At 32.2% G+C, this 15,093-nt stretch overlaps 1 protein-coding gene across 1 annotated transcript; it reads left to right on the forward strand.

Moving 5' to 3' along the window:
• Positions 1 to 198: 198 nt before the first annotated feature.
• LOC148311507 (meckelin) lies at positions 199 to 14,209 on the forward strand. The gene is made up of 20 exons (XM_088256544.1): positions 199 to 422; positions 1,873 to 2,064; positions 2,714 to 2,997; positions 3,699 to 3,807; positions 4,375 to 4,469; positions 4,545 to 4,693; positions 6,465 to 6,618; positions 6,706 to 6,842; positions 8,182 to 8,347; positions 8,492 to 8,647; positions 8,725 to 8,853; positions 9,314 to 9,422; positions 9,527 to 9,654; positions 9,733 to 9,995; positions 10,694 to 10,786; positions 11,184 to 11,296; positions 11,708 to 11,868; positions 12,562 to 12,707; positions 13,273 to 13,384; positions 13,617 to 14,209. Exons 1-20 carry the CDS (start codon positions 242 to 244, stop codon positions 13,695 to 13,697), a joined length of 2,958 nt encoding a protein of 985 aa, XP_088112670.1. The 5' UTR covers positions 199 to 241; the 3' UTR covers positions 13,698 to 14,209.
• Positions 14,210 to 15,093: the final 884 nt, after the last annotated feature.

Genomic DNA, 15,093 nt, shown 5'->3' on the forward strand with positions numbered 1-15,093 from the left:
TTAAATTATTTTGATTTCTTTTATTGATTGAAGAATTTAAGAAAAAAATACATTGACAAACTTCAATAGGTTTTTTTTGTTGATCCTGCCATCTGTTGAAATTTTATGAAACTACGACTCAGGACATTTTTGCTTTGTATTCTGTTACCATGGCTACAGTGTTAATGTTTATGTTTTAGCTTGTAGCTTCAGCTTGAATGCTATTTTGTCCTGGCATGAGGATGAAGTGATTGTATTTACAATGTTGACACAAAATATTATCATTTTAGTTATATTGTGTTTTATTAATTTATCATCAGTTTTTGCCTTTGTTGAAATACTGACATACACTCCTTCAGGCAATTGTTCCAACAAACAGTTTTTCGATTTAGAAACATTGAAATGCATTCCTTGTGGGTCTGGGTTTGCAAAATCAAATGATGGTAAGTGCAACATATAAAAAGTCATTTCTATTCTGTCAATTCATGTTTCTAATATATATACCTATAGATTATATTTAAGTTATGGTTTCTGAGTGTTTTTTTGTGAGAGATGTTTTTTTGCGTTTTGCTGTGTGTCTTCACACTTACTGCTGACATTTCAGACTGCATTATACTATCCCTAATGTAGTCTCTGGCGTTCAATCGTAAATGTTGTCTAGATAAGGACTTCACATTGGAATTTTCAAACCATTTGTCGATCTTTATTGTCGGAAAATTTAAATAACCAATTATTTATATTTTTACTAGATAGAAGTAATGTTTTAATTATCTATTACTATCCTTTGAGTGTACATTTGTCATAATAAGCACTGCAATGTGATTTCAATCATTGGCAATAAATACAAACGACACAAGATAATATTGGAAAACTTCATGGTCAATGCATATTATGTAGTTGAATTATTCATTTAGTATTGCTATTTATACTATTTGTAATTAATATTTATAGTTTTTTCCATCAAAATTATCATCCTTAGTGCAGTGGTTACCATGTTGGTGGGTATGATGCATATGCATGAGTTCTCAGTTCAATTTTCAGGAGAATGATAAATCAATATCCTAGGTTGTCAATTTTTCTTTTAATTTATTAATTGATGTAAAAAAATTGTAATGTACACAAAAAAATATAAATGATAAATTAACTAATATTTTCACTCTATGCAAGCTGAACAACAAAATGGAAATTAAATGACCATTCAAATTTTAAACAGCATGATTTATTCCTAAATAACTAAATAATATGTAGTTGATACACTCCATGTTTTGTAATTTATACTTGATCATTATCGTAAAAATATGGTTTTTGTTTTGTTTATAATTTTGAAACCTTCTTTCCAAGTGATTTTTGAAATATAGCAAGACCCTGCTTAATACAGAGGATACATTCCAATAAGTTCCAGTGCTTGGCAGTGTTAATTAGGGTCATCTCAATATGTATATCTTAACATATAATATAACGTGTCGAATGCATCGCTTGATTGCATGCGAGTATCAAAGACACAAAATCATGCTTAATTTTACCATCATATTAAGTGTGATTTCAAGGAATCACAATACTACTACGTAATACTGAAATAGTGCTAAGCGGGGTCTTACCGTACAAAACATCCCTAATAATTCGCATCCTGGTTGATTCAAGATAAACAGAGACTGTCACACTTATATATTAGCTTGAATTAACACTTTAAGTACAAGATAGACAACACTTTTAATTAAGAGATTATTTAATTATTTGCTAAAGTGAACTATGCACAGTTGGGTGCAGATAAGCGATAAAAAGTATAAAAGGTATTTTTATTATGAGGGGAGAGCTGAGGGCTTTCATCAAAATGAAAATGCAAAAGTAATCAATATAAAAAAGTTTCTTTAGTATTTTCTCTCATCTTTCTAGGTTTAAATTGTAAGTGCCCAGTATCAAATAGAATCATTGAAACATTAGGCGGTATTTCTCAACAACAGTGTTTACCTTGCAAACCTACGGAGTATGTTTCTCAGGACCAAAGTGTTTGTGTGCCGAGAAACTGCTACAATAACACAAATGGGAAGCTGAGCTGTACTCTGTGCAGAAAGAATCAAATTATGGGTAAGATGTCACTGTTTCTCAAATTGAAATATTAAATAAAATTCAAGATTATTTTACTAGTACTTAAAAATTTATTATGCTTGTAAATTATCATAAATAAATATGGAAATAAAGAATATTGATTTGACAAATTGAAAAAGGTTTATTTTGATAGGTCACCAAAGTAAAGTTAGGTTGAGTTTAGCTTTAGATGACTAAATAAAAATTAATATCTTTGACCCCAAATAATTGTTTGGGTCTTACAATATAGTCTATTGATGTTTGTGCGCTTTCAAATTTTGATTTGCATTTACATTTGAACATGAGTAGTGAATGTAACTTGATGATGATTTTTTTTTTTAAATCTTCTAGTATTCTCAGACTTATTATTTGCGGTTTCACATATCTGTTGATGAATATTGACATTCAACATAATTTTTTTTAATGATTCTAGTAATGTTACTCCGGTAAATGTTAATATCTCATTTTAATATACCTACCTTCTATAATTTTTCAATATGGATATAAGATGTCAAAGAAGTTATTTTATTTACTGTAGGGGCTTAAGCCTTGAGTTATTAATATATATTTTATGCATACTTGATAATCTGTTTCTATATGGAGGTACCTTTATACATAATTAGGTATTTTGTTTATATTATTTTTTCAGTTACTCATAATATGGATGGTTCAGTATTACCAAAAATCCAGTGCATCACTTGCGCACCGGGCACTTTGCCAAACTCCTATAAAACATTTTGTGAACCATGCAGTTTGAAATCTACCAATTCCAGTCAAAAAAATTGCCACTGTGAAAAAACTCACACTCTTATAAAAGAGGTTTGCGTTCCAAATCAATTTGTTAAGAACTCATCCTTTGCAATCAATAACAAAGAAGGATTCAGGTCAATCTTCTTTGAGAAAAACTGGAGTCTTAATAATTTCTTATGTTCAGTGAGTATAAATTTTTATTCAAGTTTAAAAATAATTATATTGATTTTATTATTTATAATTTTAATAGTTATTAATTTGTTTGAATTATTGCCTTAGAGAGCCTACAAGTTGGTTCATTTTACAGAAAAACAATATAAAAATATGATAATAATAAAAACAATGTGATGTTATATTCATCATTAAATGGAGTTCTGAATATAACAATGATATATTTATTGAATATGAATTTTAAAAAAAAACAAACTTTCAGTAAAACTACTTTTAATAAATGTGCTCTTAGAGCGATTGTCTACTACCCGGAATTTGACCGTCCGGCAGTCCGGTTTTGAAAAATGAAAGCGACTATGACAGTTAAGCGTGATCAAATTCACGCGTAACGTGTTCACGCACCGATCAAGAGCACTGATCCGAAAAAAGATGGACAAAAGCAGAAGCCAATCCAAGCCAATCATCGTTTTAAAACGCTAACTGACGTGCCGGACTGTAAAATTCTGTGTAATTGCGTGTAGTAGACAAACGCCCTTACTTAAGTCTTGGGAATGAAATTCAGTATTCCAGATACATTAAGTCATTTCAGAATTTTTAAGCTGAAAACCAAATAATTTTTAAACGAGTATGTTTGCCCTCTAAGGAATCGAAATGACAAATCGAATTTCAGACTAGACCACCATCAACTCACTTTTGTTGAAATATTTTTTCAGTTAAAAAACACGACTGCTTGCCAAATTTTAGCTAATATGTGTGTACTGTCATTATACAAAATGGGAGAAGACAGTCCTTGTCGTAAATGGGAAAATCAGAAAAATCAAGGTAAATATTGGAAAGTCTACAAATTTATATTTATAATAATGCTTAGGTCATACAGTTGTTCTAATGCAGATGCTCTTGACTGTCTGAAATTATCATGGAAGAATAAGTTTCAGGATCTTTTATTTTGATCAAAGTGCATATGTGATGACACTAAACAACTTGGGGAGCCATATCACATCACAGAATATATAATATGTAGCATATATTGCTCACTTCTTAAGATTTCATAACCATAGGGTGTCTTTGTTCATGTCTATTTATGTGTAAAAAGTGTCTTTTATGGTAGGAACTGACCGGAGCATTTCGTCGTAACGTAACATCGTAACATCGCTCGCGGCAAACGCTCCGACTATGGATGGAGCGCTCGGTTCGCTGTACTGATTATACAAATGTTCGCATCGTAATGTGTTAAGTTATGACAAAATGGCTCCAGTCAGTCCCTTCCATTGCACAATTTGGAGCTCCAATGTGTATCTGCAGCTTTACTAGAAAATGGCTGATTTATATTTTAAAATAATATACATTTTTAAGAAAAAAAAACAATATTTAGTTCTTTAATTTTTTTAGCAACTCCAGTATTAATGTATGATGAAGATGAATCTTATTCAGTGCTTCTGCGCAAGAAAATCCCTGTTATTCACAGTTTGAATGAAAATTCTGAGGTGGGTGATGATGTATTTTTAAATTGGCTATAGTATTTTTGTGAGTTACGATAATCCTGCTTCAAATCTTTCCAGGTAAACCACATAAATATCACTGCATTTGCTATAAATCTGGATGGAAAAATTAAAGAAGTGAGTGATGTGAAATCACAATGGATAGTACCCTGCCCATCTATTTGGAAATTGACTGAACCTAATGTATTCAAATTCGCTGTGAATTATAGGTAATCTTTTTTGTTGCTATATACCATAGATGCACAAATTAGGTTAAGAAATAAATAAATATGGTAAAATAATACATACATTGATTTTTATGTGGATCCAGTCAAAAACTACGCTTATCATCTCTTACATGGCAGTCAGGCATGCTAACAACTATACTGTTGAGGTGGAGTGTATATTTATTTTTATAGTCTAATGTTGCTAATCCGTATTAGGATAAGACTGATCTTCACATTTTCTTTATCTTTCTCAGTGTTTAGCATCATGGTCTCCTAGGTGTCTTGCACTCGGTAAACGGTTCATCTCTGTTCGTTCTGGTCCATAGCCAGGATAAAGGCTGCTTTTAAAAATGACTCTGTTAACTCCTTCACTTGGGTTTTTCCTCTCATACTTGTGCTCCTTAACTGTTGAGATCATTACATAATTTCTTCTATAGGGTCCGCCATCTAAAGTTTTTTTTTTCAACTAGTGCTTATTTCGTGAATGGTAACACTTAGCTCATGTCTGATTTGACAGATAATTAGTTTTATCCTTCCGTTGAGCGAATATGGTTGTGTATACGCTTGAAAAACGCTGGGAAATATTGCGACATTACTTTGAAAATCATGGTAATGTTGCAGAATGTGTGCGAAAATTGCGTACGGTTTTTGGAAGAAGAGAAGCACCGTCAGCTCCGTATGTTCGTTATCTTGTGAAAAAAGTGAAAGAAACTGGCATCCTCATCGATAAACCAAAGCGTGAAAAGCCAAAAACAGTGCGTACACCCGAGAATATCGATGTTGTGGCAGAAAGTGTGCGTGAAGCGCCATCAACATCAATTCACCGTCGTTCTCAACAATTGAACATTTCGGAGACATCATTGAGACGAATTTTGCATAAAGACCTTGGTATGACGCCATACAAAGTCCAATTGGTTCAGGAGTTGAAGCCAACTGACCATCCAATGCGTTTTCGCTTCGCTGAGTGGACCTGCGATCGACTTACAGAAGATGCCGATTTTGCCAAAAAAATCATCTTTTCGGATGAAGCTCATTTTGATCTTGGCGGGTATGTAAACAAGCAAAATTGTCGTATTTGGGGCACAGAAAACCCGCACGCATACATTGAAAAGCCGGTACACCCAAAACGATTCACTGTTTGGTGCGGATTTTGGTCCAGAGGCATAATTGGGCCATTTTTCTTTGAAAATGAGCAAGGAGTGGCCGTTACAGTCAATGGCGATCGTTATCGGGCCATGTTGAACGGATTTTTGTTCCCAAAAATTGAAGAGGAGGATATTGGCAACATTTGGTTTCAACAGGACGGCGCTACGTGCCACACAGCCGAAGCTACACTCGATGTTTTGCGCCCTGTTTTTGAAAAAAAAAAGTTATTTGGCGGACCCTTTATAAGGCCCCACATTATATGATTAAAAAATAATGCTTTAAAGGTTCATTTTCTTGGTTTGCGGCTACAGAACCGGTGAATACATCTTTTAATGAATGAATGACTTGGTTTGTTTGATGAGGAAAATGCTCAATGTAAAAATACTTAGAATATTAAAAAAAAATACCCATTGCCTGCTCCGACGATACCCAAAGCGGCTCGGCCGTATTAGTCTATATGTCTTAGGACAGCTCTGCAACACATTAAAATAAGTTTGATAACAAATTGTGGTAATTCATTGAACAGATTGTGTAATTCATTCATAAATGGGGACATACACACCTCTTATAGATTTTTTTCCTGATTCTTAGTACTATGTTTATTTACTTTTTTCTGTTTTATTCACAGAATTAAATGTAAAATAGGAGCTGAACAGTTAATTTCTCAATCGGAAACAATGTTTTATGAGCCGTATCTTCAGTATTACGATAAAGAAAAGTCAATGCCGATGCTGTATACAATTCCTGTCTTCATTCGAGGGAGTCTTATTGCTTTCAACAAGGTTTTAATGTTCATTATTCAACATATTCTGTAACATTTTAAAATTATATAAAACATGATAATTTATAAAAAACTATTTTTCCAATAGGAAAATGACATCAATACTTGGCAACTTGTGAGACGATTTTATATTTTTGATAAAACTAGTGGCATTTCTTTGAATTCAAATGGACAAGAGAGCTTAAAATATTTCCGTTACGCTAAGAACATTCATGTCAATATCAGGTAATTATGTAAAGTAATATAAGTATACCATATTTTTTTATTTATATCTAGTCTATGAGGTGGTTTTTGACAATCACAATATGTTAACAAGGTATTTAATTATACATATTACCATGGAATGGAACTTTTTGTTGTTGTAATTTTACCTTTGTATTAGAGCTACATATCAGTTAATATTTAAACTTGTAGATGGAAGCATCTGTAGCTTCTGAAAATAGTTGTAACAATATAATACTGGGGATATAATTCTAGGGATGGAAAGATTGATAAAGACATAGAAAGGAGAGTGAATGCTGGGAACAAAGTGAATGGTGCACTGAAATCAGTTATAGCAAATAAAAACCTATCAGCGGAAGCTAAACTGGCAGTGCACAACGGAGTCCTGGTTCCAACTCTAATGTATGGAAGTGAAACATGGAGTTGGCAAAAGAAGGATGAAAGTAGACTGAATGCAGTCGAAATGCGATCTCTCAGAAGAATGTGCGACAAAACAATGTATGATAGATGTGCGAATAGTGAAATATGGAAGGAATGCAAAGCTGAGATAAGCATTATTGATAAAATTAAGAAAAGTGTGTTGAGATGGTTTGGACATGTAGAATGAATGAGTGAGGAAAGAACGGTAAAACAAATTTATGAGGCGAATGTTAGTGGGAAAAGAAGCAGAGGAAGACCGAGAAAAACATGGCACGATCATCAGGTATGCCAAATACTTGAAAGTGGTCAGGTTAGGAGTCGTAACAATCGGCGGGTATGTATGAGGAGATGCATGAACGTGGAAGAGGCGAAGAATGTTTGCAAGGACACAGTGGTGTGGCGCTCTATTCTCTCTGCCTACCCCTGCGGAGAAGCGGCGTGATGGTTAGTTAGTTAGTTAGTTATATAATACTGAAGTAGTAAAATACAAGTGTTTTATTTTTAATTCACCTTCATACATGTTTACAATTGTTATTGATAATATCAAATGTCAAAACTTCCCCTAATTCAACAACTTTCTCAAATTTAATTACTCAGTACTCTTTATTGTCGTACTGTTAGTAATTTTTAAAAAAAATAGCAATATAAAGGTTTATACTTGTACATAAATAAAAGTAATAGGGGTTTAATAGAAGACAAATTTATTAATATATGTTATAACATTCATTGAATCTCTGAGTAAAAAATGCAGTTCTTTTATAAACTCTCTTTAGGTTAACCTTTTTTTAAAAAGGGATTTTACACAAATTTAGTGTTAAATAAATATGTTTTTATAATATGGGCCTTTGTTATCAAATGCATCAAAACTTGGAGTTAATAGTCTTTATTTTTAAAAACTGTATTTGTCACTACCTAATTTTAGAATCAGGCGCAAGGGAAAAGAAGAAAGGAACAAAATATACCCACCTCTGTTTATAATTGAATATGGTGAATTATCTGAAAATCAAATAAAAGCTGATTCGGATGTTCATATAGAATTTGCTGTTAATTATGAACTAGATGGTGGAAGTATGATTCATGGAATTGAAGTAAGAAAATGAATATTGATTTATTCTTATTTTAAAAAAGAAACTTTATGAAATATGCTCATTATAATTTGGAATAACCCTTTAAAATATGTTATTTTTTACAAAGTTATAAGTAGATATTTATGGATGTTTCCTTGTGTGCAGATAGCCGTTGGAACATTGTCTGCCTTTGCTACAGTATATTCTATACTACAAAGTTGGTCCCACACACGTCATTCTGGAAGGCTCGGTTTAGATTTCTATACTGTTGTGCAGTTCTTTATCATTGTCTCCGGAAACTTAGCGAATACTTTCTTTGTTGTAAGTATTATATTTTTGGTACATAAAAAATTATCATTCTCAACATAGATTATTTTAATTTATATTGCTCTTTTTAGGTTGCTTTCGGAGCGAGTGCTTTTTCATTTGTGCTGTTTAAGACACAGAAATCAGTTTATGCTGTACCTCCCTCGGAACGAGACGAATCAGTCATACAGGCTTACATATTTGTAGCTTTTTCTTTGAAGGTTTGTTTTTCTTTTATTCACTACTTTTGTTAATATTCACCATCAAATCGGCAATATGTGCTTTTATTGTGCTTTAACCTATAAATTATTCTCTTATCGATATTAGTAAATTTTACATCCATAGTCGTACAGGAGAAAGTGACCAACTAACAAAACGTAAAATGTTCAGGAGAGCCATTTAAGTCACTTTTGCTTGGCAAGAAAATAAACATCAATGCAGTTAGTCATTTCTAACAAGTCCATATATTATGCTTCCAAGTTTGAAATCACTTTGGGATTTTTTCAGGGCAATATTAAGCTAGTAAGATATCAAATAGTCAATAATCACGTCTTTGTAAAAAATGCACTTGGTCACTTTCCCCTTATGACTACGATATGTTTAATGTATAATACGATAACATTCAGGATAATTTTAATTGGAGTTAAAGTTTTCTTATAATATTTTTTTATTTATTCTTAGATTATAGAAGTGCTTGCTGTAAACTGGCGTCAAATTACAACTGATGTATGCTTTGTCGACTGGGAGAAACCTAATCACCCTGTTAACGAAATTGGAACCAGAGGAAAAGGTAAGTAATCTCCCAACAATTTCTAAACAATCATATTTATGAATTTTTTGAACTAAAAAATTACAAAATATTATTTGATGTGTCATATTTACTAATTTGTTTAGATGTAAAAGCTGAACAACCGCTTTCATTTTGGAGACCATACTTTGTTGCAAATGAATGGAATGAAATTCAAACACTAAGAAAAATAAATTTGCCCACTCACCTTGTTGGCTGTGTTTTTGTATTTGAGGTAAAAAAAGATTTATTACTTGTGCATTAAAAAAAACTAATCTATTTCTCACTTTTAATTACTGCTATTTTCCTTTAGATCTTTGGTGCATCGTCCTGGGCAAATATAGGCATTGATGTATCAGACGATTCTAACGGATTTCTAACATCGTCAGTTTATCAGTTAGCTGCAAGCGGTCTTGTATTCCTGATGCTGTATTTCATTCAGCTTACCATAGCAATTTTAATTTACGAGAGATACATTAAGAATTTTATACAGGATTTTATGGACATCTGCTCCATCTCAAATGTCTCAATTTTGCTCCTTGATGGACAACTCCATGGATATTATTTGCATGGAAGGTAAACTTGGTTAATTTTCCTGTTATTTATAACTTCTCATAATATGATATATAGATTTTATTAAAACAACAAATTTTATTTATTGTTTCGGCATTAACTTTGTGGTAAGACATGTTACAATGATTAAAGAAAACACTTGTTTTTCGCCACTTGAGTTTTATTAACGACTACATGTTTCAGAAGTTAAACTTCCATCATTCAGGTCTGTATAATAACTGTTATTATACAGACCTGAATGATGGAAGCTTAACTTCTGAAACATGTAGTCTTTAATAAAACTCAAGTGGTAAAAAACAAGTGTTTTCTTTAATCATTAAAACAATAAATTATATTTCCACCAATTTCTGGTTACTTTTGAATGTATTAGTCTTTGTATATGAATGTTTTTGTCTTAATATATTAACAACTATTCAACCAAGATTTTGTCTTAATACTGTCTACCCTAAACGACCAAACATCAATTAGTCAGTTTTTCTACCCTATGTACTGGAAATAAATCTTACAATTACGTCAGTCACTATATTGAATTCAAATTTCAAAATTTATTTGATAAGGAAATATGGTCTCTTGGTACAGAAATAACTAATGCTTTTGTTGCATTATAAGTACAAATTTGCTTGGTTTTTGAGGTAAATCTTCAAAAAAAAATTGTTTGTAAGTGAAGTATTATAAATCAAATTATACGTCTATCATTTTAGGTGTGTGCATGCTTCCTGCGATACTGATGCACGAGGACTGCAGACCGGCTTGCCGTACAGAGCATTTGTTGTTAGATGCACACCGGATTTTCGGTAAAGCAATATTGACATTCTGGATATTTCAGATGGAAGATCTGGATGATTCTGGAAGTTTATTTTGCTAAAAAAAAAATAATAAAAAAATAAATAAAAAAAAACCCTTATCCGCACCCAATGGTGCATAGGGCACTGCGTCATGTAAACGCAATGTTATCTTAATCGTTTACACATGAAGGAAAGGTGATCAGCCTTCCGCTTCAGGTACCAGTCCAGGGTAATATTGAATAAATATTACAGTGAAAAAATCACTTATATTTATTTTACCCCCCTTGGGAATCGAACCCGGGACCTCCAGAACGGTAGCCGAGCGTGCTGACCATTACACTACGGAGGCGGATGATTATTAATGAAGATTAAATAATTTTTAAATGGATTGTGTTTTATTTTTCAGCTTGTACTATAGCCGCTTGAGTATTCACATGAATTCAAGGGATATAAAGTGGCAATGGCGTCATCATCTAGCTGTTGGAAATGAACTGAATGTCAATGCTTCCACTATAAATGGTAATTTCTTAAACAATTTTTTTCAATATGAAATGTGTATTTTACATTACTAATAATAGAAATCAACGAAATAGGAATCAAGTTATGGCAGAGTAGGATCCAACCTGAAAAGTTAATAGAGTCCACGACGCTAACTTCGGGATCACAAGCCATCCAAATTGAATCTATGAAATCTGTCAATAATTATTTTTCAGTTTTACTATGTATGAATTGAAAGGTTTAACTACACAAGCTTGTTATTCAGTGTGAATTTTAGACTTAGGTATTGGTATTTTCATTATTATTTATATGTAGTTCATTATATTATAAATCTTTTCGACAATAATAGTATTGTAGAACAGTTATTTTTCTGATTTTCTATTACAAAGTTGACACATATATTTTTACTTTTATAATACATTTATCATTCAGGATTACATAGCTCTAGGGGTAGATCAGCGAGTAAGACTTCCAGAAGGGATGAAGGTGATGGAAGAGCAAGCGGTGTAGCGTCAGTCCTACCCCCTTCACTAGAGAGAAGAGAACAGGCTTCAAGGCTTATGAATAAATTTTTGACAGCATTTTTCGATCATGTGAGTAATATTTCAATACATTTATATTTTTGAAACTGCTTGTATCCAAGCACTTAAAATACATTACTTTCATTCATTCAAACCCTTGTTCGCACCCAAATGGTGCATTGGGCACTGCATAATATAAATGCAGTTTTATCTTGATAACACATGAAGGAAAGGTGATCAGCCTTCCGCTTCCGGTACCAGTCCAAGGTAATATTGAATAAATATAAGAGTGAAAAAATCACTTATATTTATTTGACCCCCCCTGGGAATCGAACCCGGGACCTCCAGTACGGTAGCCGAGCGTGCTGACTATTACACTACGGAGGCGGACAATACATTACTACGCATATTATGACTTGCCACGTCATTCTGTCTTTGCACATTCATGCACTTTCTCATACATACCCGCCTATTATTTAGACTCTTGACCTGACCGCTTGGTTTTCCTCTCCTCCTCTTTCCAACTGCATTTGCCCAATAAATTTGTTTTACTGTTCTTACCTCACTTATTCATTCCACATGTCCAAACCATCTCCTTGAACTGCCTTTATCATACAATAAAATATTCCAGAACAGGTTATTCTTCAGGAGTTGGAGTAATCGTCAGCTAATAAAATTGTAATGTAATTTATTTAAGTCTTTAAATTATATTAAATGGCGGCAAGTTTATAAACTTATGATAGAATGCCTATTTTTTTATTCCAGGCTCTAGAGGATCTGGACTATGAAGTGAGGGAAAAACGTTGGATAGAAAGACTATTAGACGTGGAATTAATTAATGAAAGTAATAATAAAACACTTTTGCTCTACAATGCGTCCGGAGATCCCCAATCCTTCCAGAGGACCATTTGGTATTTTATTTATTTTAAACCATGATAAAAAATGACCTTTATTTCTTTTCAATAGTTTATTTAACCCTTACTGGTCCAATGTCGAATCTCATTCGACATTGGACCATTCTCATTCGACATTCTCTTAGGTCCCATGTCGGATGTTATTGGTAATTTTTTCATCATTAGTATTATTTATTTAAATTCCAAGCTTATATTTTTGTCACTTGTATCTATTACAACACGGCTGTCCAAACTTAAAAGTAGAGTAAGTAGAGTCTACTTAGTCCAAAAATGCAAAAAAACGTACTACAAAAAAATGTCCCTTACTGTGTTTTGAGTTTGGACAGCCAAACAGTATGTGGAGCAGAGGACAAAAGATTTTTTCCAATTGGAATGTAACTGTCTACCTAGATTTTTTTTTTAATTTTGGGGGACCGGATAGGGTTAATTCAGTATAAAAGTTTAGAAGGCACTTTCAAAGTATAATTGCATTCTAAAAAAATAGAAGGCCATTATATTTTTACTCAGTTAAAAAATATATTTATATTTTAAATGAAATAATTCAATATTTTTCAACTTTTAGGTATGGACAAGAATGGACATTGGCAACCTTCGATTTGTATCTTTTTTGTTTTGTACAAATGATTTCAGGAAGCTATATTTTGGCTGCTTTACTGAATGCTGTTGTTTGGAAGGTAGAAAGAATACCAATTTAAAATTAGTACTTTTAGGTTTGAAATGAATATTTTACTTCAAGTACTAAATTAATATACATGAATCATTCAGAAAAAAAAACTGTTTTTAAATTTTTAAATTTATGTACGATATAGACATACATTTGTTTTTATTCCTGCTTTATATTAATGTTCTAGGAGTATATTGTTTACAATTTATTATAAATTTTTAATGTCTTAATTTTTCTTTCAGTTTTTATCAACATGTCGTAATTTTGGAGGGAAGAAGAATTTAGCAAAGAAAACTCTTATTGATGAACGGTTTTTAGTTTGAGATTTCAAATTCTTTTGTCCATTACAATTTAGATTTTTTAAGCTTTATGCATTCAACACAATTAAGATTAAATTTGAATCTAAATTTGTACCTTTATAATTATAAGAAAAATTGATGGTTTTATTTTATCTAACTCATTTTACACACGTAAATATTTTATTTTATTAATTATCTGTATTCAGTTAATCATTGCTATAGCCCAGTTTAGTGGAAAAAAAGAAAATATATTTATTTTTGTGTTTCTTTTCCATTGCTTGCAATATTTAAGTCTGAAACAAAAATGCGATTGCAAAATGTAATATTGAAAATGCTAAGGAACAGCAGATGTCAAGAAGCAAGCTTTCCGTCTTTAATGTTTTATTTAATAGCTATAATAATGTAGGGACAAAATTTTATTTTATATTATCTTCTCAATGCTCAATTTACTATTCGTACATCTTCGTAGCTGCTAAAAAATTTCAGGAGTGTTTTATTTACTTCTGTGCTCGAATTTTAAAATAAACATATTCATCTAATTTATTCGTTTTTCTCCTATTCCTTCGGTTTTTTTCGCCTCCTTTCCACGTTGACCTTTGAATCGCGAGGAATTTGATTAGAATTCGCGAGAGTGCGAAACGCCCGTAACGAAAACTACAGGGTCATTGTGAACTAAGTTACCTGGGAACGTATTTTTAAAACTTTGAACGGTTCGCGCCCGAAGAAATTTCGCCCAACTTTATTCAATTGTGAGACTTTGCGGGTTACTAATTAGCGATGGGTCTCACACGCCCCTACGATCTAGGCCCCAGGTGTTTCACCCATCAGATACCGTGGAATTCAATTTGCCACGTTCTTAACTTTTGGCGCTTAAGACGTGCGTATGTTAAATGATTTAATGCCGGGAGTGATTAGATTCAAAGTTAAGAAGTCCCGAAAATGATTGTCGTTTTGACTTGTAAATACCGCGAATATACCATGTAATTGTGTTAAATTACGAAAACTTTGTGATTTCGTAAAATAATTTAGTTTATTACGGCGAGACGCGAAACTAATCCGGTTTTAAACGGATGTATATACAGCCATACTGGTAGACTCCTATACACGCGAAATATTACAAAACGTCACCCAAAAATAGTTTAATTCTTAACAGTTAAAATTTTTAATTCTGATAAAACATTAATTAATAGTATATTTTTCCTAAATGCGTCATTATTATTATCTATATTCCCATTGCAAAAACCCCTTAACCCCCCCCTCTATTTATTATCCTACTCAGCTCTACATATACGAATATATACCTGATTTTTTTTTTGCAAACACCTGTCAGTGAAAACATATGTAGTTTTCGAAACTAGTGTGTAATGAAATAAAACTCAATAGGTGGTATTATATTATACAAATATGTAATTAAAAAAGG

Source organism: Brachycentrus maculatus, unplaced genomic scaffold (assembly GCF_059751285.1).
Source record: "Brachycentrus maculatus isolate JH-2025_06_01 unplaced genomic scaffold, ASM5975128v1 h1tg000062l, whole genome shotgun sequence".
Taxonomy (NCBI): domain Eukaryota; kingdom Metazoa; phylum Arthropoda; class Insecta; order Trichoptera; family Brachycentridae; genus Brachycentrus; species Brachycentrus maculatus.